The following is a 21,395-nucleotide window of genomic DNA, read 5'->3' as shown; positions in this document are numbered from 1 at the left end:
TAATGAGTAAGTGCTGTTGCCTGAGTGGAAGAGGGTGCTCCTCCCACCCGGCATGCTCCAGACCATTTAGCGTGACCATGTGTCCCAGCCTGTTTCCCCCTTAACCTTCTCGCATCTCTGGGGACTGTCCTTTCAGGACCGCCTCACATCCCTTTGTTCACTCTCTCCTTGTCTTTGCTCTTGCCAAGACTGTTCTTCCCCACCGCTGTGTGGTTGGAACATTTCTACTCAAAGACCCAGTGCAAAGTCACCACCCCTCTGGTATCTTTGATAATCACGGTTCTGTGAACCTGTAGCATTTTATCCACATTGGATTGAGTTTACAGCTAGTTGTCCACACATCTGTCTCCCTACACCTTAACCACATACTCTTTGGAGACAGAGATTGAATCGAATTCATCTCCACATGCCTGGCATCTGACCCAGCATCTAGTTTAGTGTATGTGGTGGGTAGTTGATGAAGGAAAAATGAGTGATACTTACTGCTAAGTCTCTTATGGTTCTGTATGGCCTGTGGGAGATGGTTGTTGGGCAGAAAAACTTATATTGTATGCCTGTCTCCCTCATCTACTGGCTTTATGACCTTAAATAATTGTGACAATTCTCTGGATCTCTATTTCTTTTCTGTAAAATAAGAGCAGTAATCTTGCTCAGCCTGACTCCCTTTGAGAGTTGTTTTGAAAGTCAAATGAGATGATAGATATGAACATGCTTTGCAAACTAACTATGTAAGATTTATTATTATTGTGTTTTCACATTTCATCGTACAATGCAGTAAACTTTTCAAGAATGGTTCCTACCTAGAGAAGTGTGTGCCCTGAAAGGCACAGTCTTCCTATGCTTTTAAAAAGAAAATGTTAATTTTTTTGGCCACAGTATGCGTCATGCGGAATCTTAGTTCCCTGACCAGGGATCGAACCCCCATTCCCTGCAGTGGAAGGCTAAGTCTTAATCACTGGACCATAGGAAAGTCCCTTCCTATGCTGTTTAAAGTGCCTGCTATTCAATATCTTAGTTTATACATAAAATAAAACTTCTCTTCTACACAGCTTCATTATTGCCAGTATGATCCTAGTTAATCTATATATTCTTTTTTTGAAACTAGAACATGATCTTAACGAGGGTGAACAGGCTCTTGGCTGAAATGTATTTTAATGAATTACCGTTAAATAGAGATGACTAATTATCAGTAGGTTATCAGTTGAAGCTTTTACAACTAGTATCTCAAGTATGATAGATTTTGAGGTTTGATCTTAGTGGTTTCATTGAACTCTCAGTATTACAGGAACACTGGGGAAGCAGGGGCATCAGTGAATGCACAGTACTTCACCTGATTAGACTCCAGGTCTTCGCTTCCCTGATGCTGGTTACACGCACCTGATCCGTGTGTCTCACCTCCGCAGGTGTTGTATATTACACTGTGCTAGGGGAGGGCTCTAATTTCGGTGCTATCAAACGTGCCTACCTTCCCAACTTTGAATCTGGAATCAATAATCCTGTGATGGAAATTAACCTGGACCTGAAATATATAGTGCAGCCTGATGGATTAGCAGTGGACTGGGTTGGAAGGTAAGTGTAGCTTCATTTTCTTCTGCCTGTTCTACTTTCCTGGTCAGAGCTACCCTCTGCTCAGCTTGGCACATGAATTGAATTGACCTAGATTATGGGTGCACTCAGCCTCGGGGGCAGCTGAGTGATGCCTGGACTTACTCCTATCCCAGCATCTGCCTGTGCTTACCCAAAGGGGTAATGGGCTAAATCTTATCACTTCCTATATTCTGTGTGCCTCAAAAATGTGGGGAAAGCCCCAAGGTCAAGATTTTATATTCTATCTAGGAGAGCATTTTTGGCAACAGAATTCTGGATTCCAAAATGAACTTTCAGTATGGAAGCACTGCTCATTCGGTGAAGAAATGGGACAGCCTTGCATTCTACCAGCAAAGCAGTTGAGGGGAAACACTTTCCTTGATGCTGATTATTTTGAGGAGGAACAGTCCACGCATTGTGTTCCTAGCAGGCTGTGTTATCTGAACAGATTGGAAGTTTGACTTTCCTGTTTAAGGTTTGGGTTTGAGCTAAGAAGGGTGCTCTTCTAGAACTTCAGGAACCAGAGCCAGTTTAAATGATGTCTAAATAAGAACCTTAAGTAGGTTTATCATCAGATAGATTCATGAGGGGCAAACTCATGTGGAAGAAACCTTCTTCAAGGAAGAGCCTTGGGTTGGAATAACATTTACAGGAAAGTGACTACATTACGATCAGAACTCAATCATTTCTAGAATCATTATGTCCTGCTAATGAAGTAGTAGTGGAAAATGTTTGCTGTCCTCTGAGACAACAGAGAGTCATCTATAGCATTAATTTTCACCTCTTCACACACTTGTCTAGTACTCCTGGAAGACTTGAGCATCTCTGCAGAAGTTAGGCAGGTCCCACTGTGCCTGCAGGATAACAGGAGACTCATTTCAGCAACTCCTGTCAGGAAACAAGACCTCAGAGAGTCACGAACTGGCACCTCTAGACTTTAGCACCCCCTTCTGAAAACCATCCTGGCAATGGCAGATCTTTCTTCTTGTTTGAAGTTTTACCTCTTTCTCAGCCTTAGTGAATGAGTGAATTTAAGAAAGTACTGCTGCTCTTTCTGCTTGAGACTGAGGCCTGAAGCCTGAGGAATAAGGGCAGGGCGGCTTTGCTGAGTTTGCTATTTTGAGTGGCTATTTCCACTCATCCTTGAAGCTGATGCCAGATTCCTAATGATTCTGGTGGACTCTTGGCTGAGGAGGAAGCTGACTCTCAGGCAGTCAGAATGAAAGGCCCACAGCCTTCCGACTCCTATCTAGAAGCAGTTGTCTCATAATCACGCCAGGTGTGAGGGTCACCATCATTACCAGTCCTGGCTGATACAGCTGCTTCACTGAATAGCCCCTTCACCCCACACCCCATCACTTGTAACTTCCCTCAGAGGTCCCCTTGGCTGAAGAGACTGGGGCATTCCTGAGAGACAGAGGTTGTGCTCTCATCACTGGTGTCTGAGTAGCTGTCTCGCTGGCCAGAACTTCCAAACTAAATGCTCTCATCTTCACACCTCTACCCCGAAAGTCCAGTCTAGACTTCACAGTTGTTTAACTTCGTCTCTCTAAATTCAGGCATATTTACTGGTCAGACGCCAGGAGGCAACGGATTGAAGTGGCTGAACTTGATGGAAGGTACAGAAAGTGGCTGATTTCCACTGAACTGGATCAACCAGCTGCAATAGTTGTGAATCCCAAACTAGGGTAAGTACTTGAAGGAGTCCTTAATGTTCAATATTTTCCACTGGGTTCTGAAAAAAATTATTTTCAATAATTTTCAATTATTCCCAATTGTACTGAAGTTGTCCATGGACTTTTTTGAGTGACAGCTATGACTGTTTTCAAGAACTATAATATGCCCTAAAGATCATTTAGGACCAAACAGGCTTCAGTAGACAGACACTGTGTATGGGGAAGGGTTTAGCCACATTTTTCGACACCGCGGTTTGTCTAAAATCCACACATTTCTCAGCAGAATTTAGGGATTGACTAACACCTGATGATTGGTTTAGACTAGAGATTGCAAAGTGGTGGCTGATGGGCTAAATATGGCCCATATACTTATTGGACTTGAACTTCAGAGCTTTAAGTAAATGTAGTTGATAGCATTACATATTTAAAAGATGATTTATTTATTTATTGGCTGCATCAGGTCTTAGTTTCAGCACGTGGGCTCTTTGTTGCAATGTGAGGGTTTCTTTATAGTTGGGGGGCACAGGCTTAGCTCCCCTGAAGTACGTGGGATCTTAGTTCCCCAACCAGGGATAGAATCCAAGTCCGCTGCATTGGAAGGTGGATTCTTAACCATTGGACCACCGGGAAAGTCCTGATAACATTAAAATTAAAAAAAAAATATTTGTATTTCTGGTTTGAAAAATCAGAATAACTGGTAACCTTACGTGGATATGCCTTCCTTGACTCAGCGTTGCCTGGAACTCTTAGGCTAGGGCTTGGCTTAGTGTGGTGCTTGCCCATCACTCTACGTTCACAGCTGCCCTGCACCATGCATTTATCTTGCTTGCCTGATTCTTTCTAGGTACTTAACGTGGTGTAATCCTTGGTTTACTCAGTTCTTCTACAATCCAGTATTAATTGGATGCAAAATAATACATTTTCAAAGAGTTAGGATGAGGAAAGGAGTCTTTTATTTTTTTTCTCAGATAGATTCCAAACACAGGATAGTGCCTTCTTAAACAGTGGGCATTCAAGAAACAGCTTTTGTGATTATATATATTGAAGGGTCTGGATATATATCCTAGGACAGGACTGTCCAGGTTGTATTTGGAATGTGCAGTTCTCATGAAGGAGAGCTCACAGATGCGCCAGCTCCTCACTGTCTCTCCCTGTCCTGTGTAGATATAAAAGTAACATCCTTTAGGACCCAGGCCTCTTTGAAAATCAGTTGGTTTTTCCACCTGATGAAATGCTGCCATGAGGAAACCTTCTGTTACAGGTTTATGTACTGGACTGACTGGGGCGAAAATCCTAAAATCGAGTCCGCTTGGATGGATGGGCAGCGTCGGAAAGTCTTGGTTCAGGAGGACCTTGGTTGGCCAACAGGCCTCTGTATAGATTATGTGAATGGTGACCGGATCTACTGGAGTGACCTCAAGGACAACATTGTTGAAACCATCAAATATGATGGAACCGATAGGAGAATTGTGGTAACTTCAGGTTAGAAATTTCACTTTCAATTTCATATATTAATTAATGTGTTTCCAGTCTCTTCGCCCCACTTTTCCCAAGGAGGAATCCTAATCTTAGGAGATGGTTTATATAGTTTCTTTGATACCATTCTGCCCAGCTCCCAGCTGCTGATTCAAATGCAAATGAACCTGTTAGGAGTTCTTTCTTGTATCATAAAAGTCATTTTTGTATCATAAAAAAAAACTGCTCTTGGCATCAGATGTTAAAATAACTGTTTCTTGTTAGGTTGCCCTGATAGAGGTGACGATCCTATGTTACAGTGGTTATATCCAGGTCTAACTCCTTCTAGATACATTAGTTTTTAATGTGCTAAATTTCCTTTTATGCAAGACTGGAAACATTTAGGAGAGTAGCATTTTGTTTTCTTGCCTAAATTCTACAGACCTGAAAAATCCAGCACGTATCAAGTTTTCCTGATAAGTGGTAGCTTATGTTTAAGGAAAAAAAATTCTCGGCCATACAAATTGTTTTCTAAAAGTAAAATAAAATCAGCAACTTGAAAGTGAGTGAGTCCTGTATAATTGGTGTCAGCCTGTAGGCATTGATCCAATTTAATTTCTCTTATCTTGATCTCCTGGCATGGCAGACGTTCATGGCCATGTGCACAGAGAGTCTGTGAATGTTGCTGGAATTTTAAGGTGTTGCCTTAGAGATTGATTTGAGCAGCTTGACTTCCAACCTAGAAGTGGAGCTTGGGTATCTTCTTTTCAATAACCTTGTTTTGTTTTTGCTTTTTCCTTGTGGGTGAACAGCGGTGAACCCTTATAGTCTGGACATCTTTGAGAGCCAGTTATACTGGACATCTAAGGATAAGGGAGAAGTGTGGATCCAAGATAAATTTGGGCGAAACAAGAAAGAGAAATTGCTGACAGTGAACCCTTGGCTTACTCAAGTTCGAGTCTTCCATCAACGGAAATATAATCATTCAGGTAGTCACAAACCTTATTTCAAATTAATGGCTATAGTCTTTCTGGAAAATGGTGGTGGATAATAATAGCTGACCTCCCTGTGCTGGAAAGGTGTGTGTGTGTGTGTGTGTGTGTGTGTGTTTTAACCATTTTGACTAGAGAAAGATAAAATTGGAGACAAAATGAAATGATGCACACCATCAGCAGATATGAAGTAAAAAGCCTTCAGTCCTTGTTGTTGCTTGCAGTGTGGGAATGTCCTCTTAGGCCAGAGAATCCAGTATGGGTTAGACCCCTGATAAATGTAAGTGGGGTTGACAAGTCACATAATAGGTGTCAGGGACATCAGAAGTCTTACCCACTCTTCACAACTGCAAGGTCAGGCTAGTCAAGTCATCCCGAGCTAGGCACGCCTTAGCTTAAAGCTTGAAGGATGCATTTTTACATTCTTCCTTCTTATTTTCTTGGTTCTGGGTCCTGCTTCTTCAGGTGGTGGTGGTGGTTGTTTTGTTGCTAAGGTGTGTCTGACTCATTGTGACCCCATGGACTGTACCCCATCAGGCTCCTCTGGCCATGGGATTTCCCAGGGCAAGAATACTGGAGTGGGTTGCCATTTCCTTCTCAAAGGGATCTTCCCGACCCAGGGATTGAACCCGTCTCCTGCATTGCAGGCAGAGCCAGGGGCAAATGTTCTAACTCATCCTTCATCGTTGTGTGGAGTAATGTGAAAGGGAAAGGACATTTTTGAAGTGAGGAAAGGAACTAGAAATCTGCCCAAGTCACTGAAGCAGTAGATAAGCTTTAAACCCAGAGATGCTTTTTAAACTTTATTCCATTCAACCCAAAGCTCAGCAATTTTCTATTCTGGTCCAGTTGTCAGTAAACCCAGTTCCAGCCTGAATTCTATGGCTGCGTGTGAGCCCTATCCCAATTTGATTTAAATCTGGATTTCTGTGACAGGGCCTCAATAATTGTAATAAAGGTGATGCTGATAATCATAGCTGTAAATTCCCTAATCTTACAAATAATGAAACTGAAGCCCAGAAGAAAAACTTCTCTTTGGAGAGCAGGGGTGAAAAAATCACATCCGCTGTATGCTTTGACTGGATCACACTTTTGGATCTATCCAGATGTGGATATTGACAAACCTTGATATAACAGTGGAGTATTACTGACCTTTTGAAATATCTCAGGTTGCTTAGTGCTGGCTTGCCAGGGCCATAGGGGATATAAGTGATGCCACTAGAAAATGTGAGGGGCGCAGAAGTGGGGTGGAGGGCACAGGGAGGGACAGCGCCGTGTTGGTGAGGGAGCAGGGGAGGGTAGTGTAAAGGGGGTCAGTTGTCAGGTGTCACGTGGCCTAAAGGTATCAGGATGCTGCCTGAGCTCAGACGTCGCCTGGCCACAACTCAGTGGATGGACATGCCCCTGGTTGGAGCATTCATTCCCTCCTTGGAAACTAATCGCTGTTCTCATCTGCTTTCCAGTGCCCAACCGCTGTAAAAATATCTGCAGCCACTTGTGCCTTCTGAGACCTAAGGGATACACCTGTGCCTGTCCCCAAGGCTCCAGATTTCTAGAAGGGAGCGTCACAGAGTGTGATGCAGGTAGGGATGCTGCCTGGGCAGCCGTGGGGGCTGGGGGGAGCTCCTTTGCCATCTTTAGTAGATTCCCTTACCTAGGCTTCACCTTTTTCAGGAGCCTGAAGAATCCCTGAGTACTGGTCTCTTGCAGAAGACAGTGGGGGTGGCTGGAAGGAAGGATGGGAGATCTGGAAACTATGAACAGAGCTGAGTGGGACTGAAGGGGCTAAACGGGACTTGTGTCCCTGTGATTTCTGAGAATTGTTTGCCAAAATCTGTGGAGATTTACATCCAGTGCCCCTAAATCGACTGTTGTGTTGTCTTATAAAGACATTTTGAAGAGTGAATTTTCTATAAGGCCTCATCCTCCAATCTGCCCCATATTGGATCCCAGTCACCCCAGAATCTATTCAGCCCTATTGGGAGTTCCTCAAAATGGAAAACCAGGCTCCAGAGGTTGGGGGGTGGTGCTTATCCCATACGGAGGGGAGACATAGAGTTCACTCTTTTTCCCATTTGCTTATTTCAAAGTTTTGACAACTGGAAAAGGGCCATGTTTTAAAATGTACTTTATGCTGTTGACAGATGGAAGCTGAAATAAATAAGCAGTGGTTTAATTCTCATCCCAAATGCTGTAGATGACCTATTCTTGGCAAGACCTTTCTTCAGTGACTTTATTAAGGAGTTAAAAAGCCGTAGTTAGTAACTAGTTAGTGTCCCTAACTAGTACCCAGTGCTTGAGAAGGATGATAGGAACATCATCCTGTTCACTAGCCGCCCATGTTGCGGCTCACATTCTGGGGAAATGAAGAGGCATAACCATGTTCTGCCACTAGGGGGAGCAAGCAGTGAAACAAGGCACCACCTGTTGACTCTTCCCAATCAGGCTGAAAAGTTGCAGGTTTAGAGCAAGAACTCAGCAAGTAACCGCCGCTTCCGCGCTCTCTATCCCCACTCTGTCCCGGTGCTACTGGGGAAGTATTTGCAAGATTACGACCTTTAGCAAGGGTAATTCTGAAGGTCTTAAAAAATGAGATCTCCTATCAGCTATCAAGCATCTATTGATCTGTATCTTTGTGTCTGTTTATTGATCAATGGATTGCTGATGCTTCAGAGCCTTTAGTGGATGTTTCAGGGTGTGCCTAAATTGAGCTCTTGGTTTAACTGGGTTCGAAAAGAAGCATTCTGAAAACTTCAGATGAAAATGTGAATGTCCTAAGAGATTTACCACAATGTTCTTTTTAACTATTAGTGTGTGTTTTCAGGAATCTAGTATCTCTCCACTATTTGGGGGGGGGGTGCTGCTATAAATTGCCTTTTTTCCCCCCTATCAAATATATGTTAGTACCCAAGACCTTATTGATAAAGGAATTCATCTGACTTAAGGGCAAGTTATCGTTTTGATAGAGAGGAAAATCAGCTGCCCCACTCCATCCACTCCCTACTCCAGCTTGGGCTGAAACGAGTTTGCAGGTTGGGGGTCTCTGCTGAGTGTGGCTGACTCACACATGTGTGACTTTCCCTTTCTGCAGCCATCGTAAATGCTATCAGCATGCCTTCTCCATGCAGGTGTATGAATGGAGGAAGCTGCTATTTTGATGAGAATAACCTCCCCAAATGCAAGTAAGTCTGAATGTTGAGGTCTGAACTGTAGGTCTTACCCCTTCTGGGGGAAATTTGAGACCCTTAAAAACAAGCACAAGAGCTTTGTCAGTTTTCATATCATAATCAGCTTGCCCTCCAGTGGGGGAGTCCACAGAGAACTAAGGCAGTGCTTCTCAAAGTATCATGTGCTTTAGAATCACCTGGGGTTTTGGGAAAAATTGCCCATCTCATTCACAGGGATCCTGCATTTCTAACTCCTGGGGGGAAAGAAAGTGAAAGTGACAGTCTCTCAGTTGTGTCCGACTCTTTGCGACCCCATGGATTATAGAGTCCACGGAATTCTCCAGGCCAGAATACTGGAGTGGGTAGCCTGTCTCTTCTCCAGGGGATCTTCCGGACCCAGGAATCGAACCAGGGTCTCCTGCATTGCAGGCGGGTTCTTTACCAGCTGAGCTACCAGGGAAGCCCCACTCCTGGGGGGATGCCACAGAATTGTGTGCCCCATTTTGGGGAGCAAGAAATGACAGCCCAATTTTCCTCCTTACCTGGGATTGCTGATTTTAACTGTGAGAGAGCAGCCATTAGCAGAACTGCTTCAGTGCCAAGCTCTCCAGAGGAAGAGACTGGGCTAAAGATTTGGAAAACGAAATTATCAAGAAAGCTCTTCACATGGTGCACAAAGATATTTAATGAAAGCATGTCCAAGGGAAAAACATGATGAAGGTTTCCGGGTTTACTCTCCAAGGGAGAATTCCATAGATTAGAGAAGACACCAGTAGGTCGATTTGATAAGGCTGACTCCGTAGATGGCATAGCTGTTCCCTATGAAAGTGAATTTCCATAGTCAGATTAGAGTTAAACCTAAGGAAGCAACAGCTCATGAATGGTTCTTCCTTTCCTTTCAGGTGTTCTAGTGGCTACATGGGAGTATATTGTGAAATGGGGCTTTCACAAGGCGTTCCTCCAGGAACAAGTAAGTTTTAAGGATAATGAGGGATCTGGGACTGCATCATGCTCCCTCAGTTGGGTGCTGTCTATAATCTGTTTAACTCACTTTCGGAAGAAGTAAAGGTTCTCGCCCCCAGGCCCTGCTGCTCAGCCAGCTCACTCTTTTCCTTCTTCTCATGTTCATACATTTGCTTCTTCTTCCCTCTTCGGCAGCGGCATCCGTGCTGTTGACAGTCATCTTGATCATCATAATTGCTGCTTTAGCCGCTTTCGGATTTTTCCACTATCGGAAAACTGGTTCCATTTTGCCTTCTCTGCCCAAGCTGTCAAGGTCAGTTTCATTATGTGGAATATTGAGTTTAGAAATCTGTATGATCTGTAACCACATGAATAACTTAGTTCTTCTTTTTCAAATTAAAAATCATCCTAGAGTGTTCATCTACTCTGCAGAAACAAAAGATACTGAACTGAAAGCAGTCACTTCTTCGATTGCTTCTCCAAAGCCCAAGTACAAATCACATTTTAGAGTGTAAATGGTTGTGTCTACCAGGTTACACTGTAGAACAGCGTCAGCTGTGTGAGGGGCCAGGCTTTCTTTCCCCTAGTGCCCGGCTGGCCCTCTCCTGGTCCTTAAGCATCCAGGAATGTGCTTGAGCACTTCTGGGTGACCAAGGGAATTTACTCCTGTACATGATATGTAAATTCAAAAGTGGGATTCAAGCCTTTCAATGAAGTAAGCAGTTAGCTAGGAAACTAGCTAGGCAATTATTGCAAAAGATTTAAAAAAAAAAATAACAAGACACGTTTGATTATTTCTTTTCAGCCTAAGCCATCTGAAATCCTCTGAAAATGGAAATGGGGTGACCTTCAGATCAGGGGATGATGTGAACATGGATATTGGAGTAACTGGTTTTGGGCCTGAGTCTGCTATTGACAGATCGCTGGCGATGGTGAGTGTGGTTACAAAATGACTATTTGAAGGTTATCATTTTTACTGCTTTATCAAAGAAATACTTAAGGAAAATATATTTATTTATTTATTTGGGTGCATCGAGTCTTAGCTGCGACGTGCGGGATCTTCATTGTGGCACATGGACTCTCTGGTTGAGGCCCATGGGCTTAGTAGTTGAGGTACCCGGGCTTAGTTGCCCTGCAGCATGTGGGATCTTAGTCCCCCAATCAGGGATTGAGCCTATTCCTTGCATCACAAAGTGGATTCTTAACTGCCAGACCACCTGGGAAGTCCCGAGAAACACAAGGGAATAAAATTCACCTAGTGAAAAAAAAAAAAAAAAGAAATACAGTATGCCCCTCAGAAGAAAGTCTTCACTCTACAAAGTCCTAACTTTGAGCTTGTTGCAGAAATGTGTCTAAAAACATTAGTAATGAAATTGAAATGAACCCCTGAGCCAGAAGTAAGTCATACTGTTGACCTGGAATCCTGCACAGTTTTAAGTTTAATTGAAATCTTAAAACAATCTATGTTTTGGGGAAACAGGGGAGAGGGACCATGATATTCTGTCTTTAGTTGATGACTTTTTATATGTTAAAGGAAGAGGCAGGGAGATACATGTTGCCTAGTCTCATATATTTTCCCACCGATATAGTGTTGGGATAAACATGGTTTTTGAGTCAGTGATTGGTTCAAATCACAACTCTGCCAGCTTCTAAGTATGTGATAGTAGCATGGAGCTTGACTTTCCATCCCCATCTGTAGAGTGATCCCTCCTGTGAGGACCAAATACTTTATGAGTGGACTAGGATCCACTGCAATGTTTATATTCGGTGATGGGAAGCCATTCTCCGCCTTCTGCCTCCTCCCCAAATCTTTCCTCTTTTGTCCCTGCCTAAAAGTGTAGTGTTATCCATTCTTCTTTCCCCTTCTGCCTCTTCTCTTTGCTTCTCTTCCACCTCCCACCCTTCTATGTCCAAAGCCAACCCCCAAGTGGCTTTGCCTTAAGGAACCATAGAGTACTTAGAAATGGGAAGAGTGTTTTTATTTCCCCGAGCTGATGAGTTAGAGCATTTACGTTGCTTTACACAGTGTTTGCCTTATGGAGGTCTTGTGTCTCTGCTGGCTTTTCTTTTTTTGGCAAGTTATCTTTTGGGCCCGTTCGGCAACGCACCTAACATACCTCCTGTAAGGAGTGCATCTTCTGCTGTGTGTGAACCAGGCTTGCATGGTATAATCCTTTTTATCCTTCATCAGAATGAACATTTTGCCACAGACTTCGGGAAGCCACCCATAATATTTGAGAACCCGACATACACCTCCAAGGACACTGCCATCACAGCGGCTCAGCCAACATCAGCCCCGGTGAGAAACCACAGTCCTTTCTGACAGTTGCTGCTGCTGTTGAGTCTTGTTCTTTGGAATAATGTGCCTTTAGCATCCTCCCAGCCTTCCCTCCATGGACGGAAGCACGGTGGTCCCTTCCTCGGCTTCACGCTCTGCAGTCACAGGACGGGCCCAAGGACAGAAGACCTGAAAACAATCAGAATCTTGGGTTTTGGCCACCATTCTGGGGGTGCCAGCCAAGAGCAGTTTCATCCTGAGTGGCAGGGCATTCAGAGGCATGGCGGATGTGGTGCCTGGCACACACAGGTGCTTTGTGAATGTCTGTGGGCTGAGTGAGCGGACAGTCCTCAGGCCATTATGCAGAGGCCTGGGGGACTGGGCCCACACTGTCTGGTCCTTACTGGTATCATGAGGGTGTAATTTGAGGTGACTTCCCTGCTCGCCTTTCTCATACTTTTCTGGAAAGTGCAGAGGTCTCTGAGTTTGGTAGACGGATACCAAAACTTCCTTTGGTACAGTCCCATTACTCACTTATCTTTAAGAGGAGCAGAGCGATAAATGAGACAGACTCATTAGGTCCGGGTCAGTAGTCCCAGTGCTACTGCCAGTACCTGTCACTTGTCAGTTAGCCCGTCTTCTTGTCAGAACCACTAGAGCTAAACTTCTTTTGAATCAGGAGATATAGTACATTTTAGTATGACAGAAATATTTGAATCTCAAAAGCATTTTGCCTGATTCTTCAACATCCAGATAGTAAAATTTTAAATCACATGATAAAATAGATTTTTGGTATTTTCCCTTGAAATAAAATGAGGCCATGTTTACAAATGGGTTTCCCTTGTAGCTCAGATGGTAAAGAGTCTGCCTGCAGTGCAGGAGATCTGGGTTTGATCCCTGGGTCGGGAAGATCCCCTGGGGAAGGAAATGGCAACCCACTCCAGTGTCCTTGCCTGGAAAATCCCATGGATAGAGGAGCCTGGTAGGCTGCAGTCCATGGGGTCGCAAAGAGTCAGGCACGACTGAGCAACTAACACACACACACACACAGACACACATGTTTACAAATACATTTCCAAGTTTGAGAAGAAATGAATTGGTGAATGTAAAAATACAGGAAAAGTGGTGAATTTCTACCCTGTAATCTATTAATTCTATATGCAGGGTAATTTGTGCTTTTAAGAGGGAACCTTGGAATCACGTGAATGTTACAGAAAATATCTAGAGGAATATTAATGTCATTATGCTTCTTGTTTTAAAAATTTTATTCTAAATAGCCAAAGGTAAAACACTCGGTTCACCAGTGAGTTTGGGAGTAATTCATACCAGAAACATGGTCAGCAGTGGGAGTAAGGGGCCATAGAGAAAACCATAGAAGTTGCTCTCACTCAATGAGAGTGTGATTGGTAATGAGTGGATTTGTCTCCCAAGAATAAGGCATGAGATAGACAACTTAGTAGTTGGTGCTCCTGATTTGGGGGAGATGAGAGTGATGTTTATTGCTGGACCACAGGGCTGTTTTCATGTAATAAAAATGGTGCCTGGTCATATTTGTGGGGGAGCAAGGTGGTAAGCAGAATCAAAGAGTTGATAAAGCAAAAATTCTTTGAAAACTGAATAATGGCTTTCCATATGCACACAGGTAACCGAATCTGGAACAGTGTATAACAAAAACTACGGCAGTCCCATAAACCCTGCTGAACTAGTTACAGACACAAAGCCAACTTCCTCAAGTGATGAAACTCAGGTAACAGTGACTGGCATGATATGGGATTTGGGAAGGACTTTGGAATTGCTGGGTTTATTAATCCTAGGCAAACTAGAGAGACCATGATAGGCTCACAGATCCCAAAATGTGTAGGCAATTAGTAAAGATGATTTTAAAAATAATAAATTGAAAAAATTCTACTGAGTAAAGCTACATTCTAACATTGAGTTGGGTATGATGTTCCTTGTGACATGGGAGACAAAGCAGGAAAGAAGGGTGGCATACTTCTGAACCCAGCCTCTTCAAATCAGAGGCATTTAATTTGAGCTAACAACTTAAAATGAGTAAACACCTCACCGTGTCAATGCTACATATAGAGAACCTTTTCCTTTCCCGTGCAATGCAATTTTTCTGCCGTGTATGTCTTTGTTCCCTTAATAATGCATGTTGCTTTTACTCTACTGTTACTGATGCTCACCACTTGATGGCACTAATCTACACTCGCTTGATCTTTCCATCTAACATCATTGTCCTCAATGTGCCAGGCACAGTGTTTAATACCGAAGAGTAAATGAAAAAAGAACTCTAGATGAAGCTTCTCTATCTTGTCTGCAGACCCTTTGAAATTTGTAAACTATGTGGTCTGCAAAGAGAAATTCAATAAATTTGATACAAAGCTTTACATGAATGGATAATATATCATTAGTTTTAATAGACACATAGGAAGAAGCTATTTCAGATATAGCTGATTGATTCTGGGCAACTATTTTACCTCTGGGCACTGTTGGCACCTTGGGTTGGGCAGTCCTTTGTGGCACAAAGCTATGCTGCACGTTGCTGGACATTTTCGTGTTCCTGGCCCCTGTCCACCAAGTGCCCGTAGTTTTCTCCAATGCATTGTGATCCCTCCCCTACCCTCAGCCCCTAAACATACACTCCAATTGAAAACAGTAGGATCTGGAACCTTCTAAGGTTCTATGACTTTTGTGAAGTTATATAGAGGAACAAAAACCCAAGGGTAGTCCATTTTATAGAATAATCCCTGTTCTCAAATTGCATAATCTATAAACAAAATTAGTGTCTGCAAAGTCATGCTGGATTCTCAGCACTTCACATTGCTTCCTGTTCTGCTCATTCAGGTCAAAATAAAAGTTGAACTAAATTGATGCTAATGAGGAGAGCTTATAACAAAGGTGCCTTTGTCCACCTTTTCATCTTTCATTTACTAATTCCTTCTTATACACACACACACAAATGTAGTCTTAGGAATTTCCACTTTCATATTTTTGATATTTCATATTTTCAAACAATTGCATATTTTTCTTTAAGCTACATTGAAAACTTTATTTTGCAGACTGCTTTTTCCACAGACACCAGAATACCTAAATGTCACATGTTGGTTCCCCAAGTCTGACTCGGCCCCGTGGCAGTGCCAGATCTACATTATATTCTCAAGTCCAGTGATCCCCTCCTTTGGACAGAGCTCTCTCCTAGCTGAGCAGGAAGGGGAACATGAAGGGGATTCGGCAACCTCCGCCCTGCACAACAGTAATCAGAAACACTGAGAGATTCTCTCAAGTAGAGCAGACCTTTACCAATTGCAGTCCTTTTCTTTCTCATCTCCATCTTTGCAATATACTGGCTCTTCTTACTTTTTTCTTTTTTTAATCAGTTGAGTCTGAGGCCCTCTAACATCTGTCCTCCATGGTATGTCCAGGGATTTTTCTATGATCTTTGCCTCCTGGGAACTGAGATAACAGCCAGAGTGGCTATAGAACCCCTTGGTTAGGATGACCTTAGGTTGACATTAATGTGCCAGAGAGGCTTACCTTTTTCTCTTTCATCAATAAATCTGCTCAAAGGACTCGAAAAACATGAACTCCTTGGTTTAGTTCTGTCATTTTCAAAAGCTGTGTTGACATGCATTGGACTTCCCAAGAAGATAACAGTGAAAATCACCGCTGCTTCTTTTGTTAGTAATCACTCAAGTCCTTGGGGCCATTCCACACTGAAGCCATGAGTTTGGGCCTTCCCCATTAAGGGTAGGTTACTAGAGGCCAGGCTTTGACCTGAGTATCTCCATCTTCCCCTTGGTGGTGGCTGTGTGCTGAGTAGGTGCTCAATTAAATGTGAGTGAATGCCTTCTTCCACTTCTGTATTCACGTGATCTCTAGTCCTTCACATGTTGGCCCTCTACTTTCAGAGAGCAGGAGACACTTCATAAAACACACGTGCTACTTCAGCTACCTGCAGGAGGGCGTGGTCTGTTTCCCAGTCTCCTGTTCTCTTGTCTCCTTCCAGCTGGCAGCCAGAGCTGTGGCCAGCACTCTACCATGGGCAGCTTTTCTGTAAGACAGGGGCCGTTCATCATAGTCCAGGGTGATTTCTCTTTGGGTTCCTTAGTTTTGAGGCATCTGAATCCTAGAGGCATTGCCTGCTCCCCTACCTACAATTTCGTTCAGTGATTTTGCTGAGACTTCCTTTCCTCATCTGCAAAATAGATATAATCAGAGCCTTTGCCTTGCAGAGTCATTGGGAAGATTAAATCAGATATGTGCAAGACTCTTAGAATAGTTCCTGACAAATAGTAAGCACTCAATCAATGTTCACAGTTCAGTTCCGTGACTCAGTCGTGTCTGACTCTTTGTGACCCCATGAACCACAACATGCCAGGCCCCCCTGTCCATCACCAACTCCTGGAGTTTACCCAAACCCATGTCCATTGAGTTGGTGATGCCATCCAACCATCTCATCCTCTGTCGGCCCCTTTTCCTCCTGCCCTCAATCTTTCCCAGCATCAGGGTCTTTTCAAATGAGTCAGCTCTTTGCATCAGGTGACCAAAGTATTGGAGTTTCAGCTTCAACATTAGTCCTTCCAATGAACACCCAGGACTGATCTCCTTTGGGATGGACTGGTTGGATCTCCTTGCTGTCCAAGGGACTCTCAAGAGTCTTCTCCAACACCACAGTTCAAAAGCGTCAATCCTTTGGCGCTCAGCTTTCTTTATTGTCCAACTCTCACATCCATACATGACTACTGGAAAAACCATAGCCTTGACTAGATGGACCTTTGTTGGCAAAGTAACGTCTCTGCTTTGTAATATGCTGTCTAGGTTGGTCATAACTTCCCTTCCAAGGAGTGAGTGTCTTTTAATTTCATGGCTGCAGTCACCATCTGTGGTGATTTTGGAGCCCCCCAAAATAAAGTCAGCCATTATTTCCACTGTTTCCCCATCTATTTGCCATGAAGTGATGGGACCGGATGCTATGATCGTATTTTTCTGAATGTTGAGCTTTAAGCCAACTTTTTCACTCTCCTCTTTCACTTTCATCAAGAGGCTCTTTAGTTCTTCTTCACTTTCTGCCATAAGGGTGGTGTCATCTGCATATCTGAGGTTATTGATATTTCTCCTGGCAATCTTGATTCCAGCTTGTGCTTCTTCCAGCCCAGTGTTTCTCATGATGTACTGTGCATATAAGTTAAATAAGCAGGGTGACAATATACAGCCTTGGTGTACTCCTTTTCCTATTTGGAACCAGTCTGTTTTCCATGTCCAGTTCTAACTGTTGCTTCCTGACCTGCATACAGGATTCTGAAGAGGCAGGTCAGGTGGTCTGATATTCCCATCTCTTTCAGAATTTTCCAGAGTTTATTGTGATCCACACAGTCAAAGGCTTTGGATATGGATGGAAATAGTCAAAGCAGAAATAGATGTTTTTCTGGAACTCTCTTGCTTTTTCTGTGATCCAGCGGATGTTGGCAATTTGATCTCTGGTTCCTCTGCCTTTTCTAAAACCAGCTTGAACATCTGAAAGTTCACAGTTCACGTTAGTTGTTTCTAAAAATTTTTTTTCCTTCCAAACATTCTGTAGTTACGTATTTGATTTCTCATTGATCCAAGATTTAGGAGAGAGGGTTTCACTTTCCAAGTGGCTGCATTTTTTGTGTTGTTTTGTGTTACTGTAGTTTATACTTTGGCTGTTAATTGTTGGTTTTATGTACTGTTCTGGAATCAGTTGGCATGAGGGATCTGAGTTCCCTGATCAGGGATCAAACCCGTGCTCCTTCATTGGAGGTGCAGCCACTGGACCGCCATGGAAGCCCCTGTTAGTTGTTTTTGTTATCATCATAATGGCAGGAGGAAATGGTGACAGGATACGAAATATGACTGAGTTGACCAAGGATCAACACGAGATGAGGGTTACAGTCTGGCTTATTCCTTAAAGTTGCAGGCAGCCCCTGAAGAAATCTCTTGCCTGTCTCTGTCAAAGCTTCTAGATTCTCGGGCACAGATTCTGTGAACTATACATTTCGGATCAAGCAAGTATTTTGAGGCTATTAGATGATGAGAGCCCAGAGAGTTTCAGTGACCCTTCAGGGCCTACCCATGGGAGAATTGAACAATTTCCTGCATGGGCCGGGTCATGTGGTCCCAAGTTGTAAATTGTTTTTTCCCTCTGTAAGAGGAAATTTTAAAACCTAGGCTGGGGGGAAGAAACAAAAAATTCCATTACGGAAAGTTTTCTGTTTCCTCTTTTTCCTTTAGCCAACAAAATGGAATATCTTCAAAAGAAAACCGAAACAAAATACCAACTTTGAAAATCCATTCTATTCTGAGGTAATTGTTAACAATTTTTCTCAGCCCAGGCATTCTTTCTTAGCATTAACTTGCTAAATCGGGCATGTACTCAGATTATTCTGAGCAAATTGGCCACAATTTGTCTTCACACAAAACCATTTTCCATCCTGTTGGAAATAAGTGACAGATTCTTGTTTCTTTGTGGTTTTAGATGGAGAATGAACCAAAGGTCAGTGCTGCTGTGACCCCACCTCCATCACCTTCTCCTCCTGCTAAGGTTTCTTGGAAAAAAGGCTCAACTCCAGGCTATAGTGCAACAGAAGACACGTTTAAAGATACTGCAAATCTTGTTAAAGAAGACTCTGAGGCATAACTGTGCTGGCTATTTAGGGAATAATTAGAAACACACTTTTGCACATTTTTTTTTTTACAAACAGATGAAAAAAATTAACATTCAGTACTTTATTAAAAGAATATATTTTCCCCCCATACTCCTGTAGTTGGTACTGTTTGTGAAAACAATGCCTTGTGTGTCTTTTTTACTCATCTCATATTTTTACAACTAATTATCACCTTGTACTATATGTATATCTTTGCACTGAAACTCTCTGAAGGTAATGCTATAAATATATTGTACATTTGTAAATTTTGGAAAGATTATCACATCATTAAATTTGCTAATGAAAGTATCTGCTGAATTGGTTGGTGATCATTACATTCAGTGATCCACTGAAAAAAGGAATTGACTCAAGGCCTTTAGCAATGTCAGAAGAAGAGGCACCACCCTAAGACCCTATAGAATTATCAAGGAAGGGAATCCAGGCCCCACTCTTGGGTCCATTTTCACACATCAGCATGTAGTGTTCAATTTGACCTGATGAATAGCATATCCATGGAGATGCAGGTGATACAGAAGGTTGAAAAACTATTCAGTTCCACCCTTCTGCATGTTGGCATTGTCCAACCAGAGCTCTGTTTCCTATTATCTCCCTAGCTACCAAGTCAACATGTTTATGTTAATGTCTGAGAAAAAGCTCATGTCCTTAAGTCTAAGTATCCTGCAAAGAGTTTGTAATCTAGTCACATGAACTTTCATTTGATGGACCATAGGGTGATCGACACCCTTTCCTAGCATCTCAGGTGGTCACCTACTCTAGAAACTGGAGCTGAATGAATGAAAAGCAAATCTGTCTTCATAAAGGAAGGTGCAAAGCAAATACCAGCAAAGCAAAGCCAGCTGGATTTTGTGTTTCTCTGTGTGAAAATTTTCCTTATAACGACTATTTATTTTCTCAGTTGAACATGAATAGAAAGGGAAACCATTCTTATTGAGCCTTGCTTAGGTCCTTTAGCAAAATCATAAGTTTGTATCAGAATGTATTGCAGAGTCTAGCCTTCCTCCTGAATCTAGACTCTAGTCTCCACAGCTGGAACTGCGGCAGGAATACAGGTTCCACACTAGATAGCATTCCCAGTTCTCTGTGCTAATAATGCACATTTTACAACAATGAATGAATGAGTGTATAAATGGACAGATGGATGAATGAAACACGTACTACTGATGATTTTATTCCCGAGTTCTCAAAATATTTTTTTGCTCATATTTTGAGTGCTTATTGTAATTATTTTGAAATGTACTTTGATTAGAAAAGCAAATGGAAATGATGCTGCTGAAAATTTTCTAATAAAGGTGTATTTTATCAGACTTCTTCTGTGTGCTTTATAAACCCAGGTCATGAATTGGTTGTATTTTGCTGTGCGTGGAGCTTGGAACTTTGAGAGCTAGGCATCAGGGAACCAGGAACGCCCCGGGTTCAAGAGGGGAGGAGAAGGAAGAGGAATCCACAGGTCATGTAGCCCTGAAACTGCCCTGGGGCTGGTGAACACAGGAGGATAAAGTATAGGTTTCCACCTGAACTCTGGGCAGGCAGCCCCCTCAGTTGCCTTAAAGAGTCATCCAGCCCCCCTCCCCTTTCCTTCCTCGCACCCTAGGACCCCAGCCAGTTTCCCACTTTGGATCTGATGGTGATGGGAAGGTAGCAGCAGGGTCACAGCTGGAGAGGATTTTGTTCAGCTTGGGCTTTGGGCTCCAATGGGGTGTGTGAGCCATACCAGCCCAAAGTCAGAGGAAAAGGGAGTTCCAAAACGGTTGTGATTTCCACCTTTGGTATTTGTCTTGGGCCGTAAGCTCAATAAGAAATAATCTGGGGAATTTAAAAAATGAGAATTAATTTCCTGCTTAGCTTCATGTCTGGGTCTCCCTGGGAAGGACCTAGAAAGCGTGCTGCTGCGTGTCTGTCCTCGCCCATGTGAGCTGGCACTGGTCAGACGGTCAGTGGGTGGGTCACCCCTCCTTGGTTGGCTCTCCCAGCTGGGGTCCTGCTCCTGCTTTATTCTCTCCTGGAGAGAATAAACCTTGGGAGAGGAAGACCAGCTCTGGAGAGCATTGCCTCATGCCTCCAGTGGTCCTAACCATGGCCATCTCAAGGTGAGGATCAAAAAAAAAAATCACTAGGCTTGTCAACTCTTGAAAGTTACCAGCCTTGTGGAGGACTTTTAGTTACACCAATTATGTGCCTCTTCTTGGAAGTGAATTCAGGTGTGTGGGGCGGCGGGGAGAGGGGGAGATCGGGAAACAGGGTGCTGTTTAGAGGATGGAAAAGCTGATGTGACTCAGTATCACATCCCATGAAGCCAGGTCAATCCTAAAGGAAATCGACCCTGAATGTTCATTGGATAGACCGATGCTGAAGCTTAAGTTCCAATACTTTTAGCCACCTGATGTGAAGAGCTGACTCATTGGAAAAGACCCTGATCCTGGGAAAGATTGAAGGTGGAAGGAGAAAGGGGTGACAGGATGAGATGGTTGAATGGCATCATTGACTCAATGGACATGAGTTTGAGCAAGCTCCAGGAGATAGTGAAAGACAAGGAAGCCTGCGTGCTGCGGTCTATAGGTTCACAAAGAGTCAGACTCGACTTAGTGACT

General features: G+C 43.2%; 1 protein-coding gene across 2 annotated transcripts in view; it reads left to right on the top strand.

The window, feature by feature from the left end:
- The window catches only part of LRP2 (LDL receptor related protein 2), a 176,320-nt gene extending 156,209 nt beyond the window's left edge, over positions 1-20,111 (top strand). The window contains exons 67-79 of one of the 2 annotated variants that reach the window (XM_043488175.1): positions 1,404-1,569; positions 3,147-3,275; positions 4,525-4,745; positions 5,531-5,707; positions 7,174-7,293; positions 8,802-8,892; positions 9,780-9,847; positions 10,036-10,153; positions 10,646-10,772; positions 12,032-12,139; positions 13,761-13,865; positions 18,374-18,445; positions 18,618-20,111. In XM_043488175.1, the coding sequence (XP_043344110.1) occupies positions 1,404-1,569; positions 3,147-3,275; positions 4,525-4,745; positions 5,531-5,707; positions 7,174-7,293; positions 8,802-8,892; positions 9,780-9,847; positions 10,036-10,153; positions 10,646-10,772; positions 12,032-12,139; positions 13,761-13,865; positions 18,374-18,445; positions 18,618-18,779 (1,664 nt within the window). In that variant the 3' untranslated portion in view covers positions 18,780-20,111. The remainder of the gene's footprint in view (positions 1-1,403; positions 1,570-3,146; positions 3,276-4,524; positions 4,746-5,530; positions 5,708-7,173; positions 7,294-8,801; positions 8,893-9,779; positions 9,848-10,035; positions 10,154-10,645; positions 10,773-12,031; positions 12,140-13,760; positions 13,866-18,373; positions 18,446-18,617) is intronic. The other variant, XM_043488176.1, reaches the window with a different exon arrangement.
- The last annotated feature ends 1,284 nt before the right edge of the window (positions 20,112-21,395 follow it).

Source organism: Cervus canadensis, chromosome 15 (genome assembly GCF_019320065.1).
Source record: "Cervus canadensis isolate Bull #8, Minnesota chromosome 15, ASM1932006v1, whole genome shotgun sequence".
Taxonomy (NCBI): Eukaryota; Metazoa; Chordata; class Mammalia; order Artiodactyla; family Cervidae; genus Cervus; species Cervus canadensis.
Note: the sequence above shows the minus strand (reverse complement) of the source record. Positions and strands in the feature narration are given on the sequence as shown.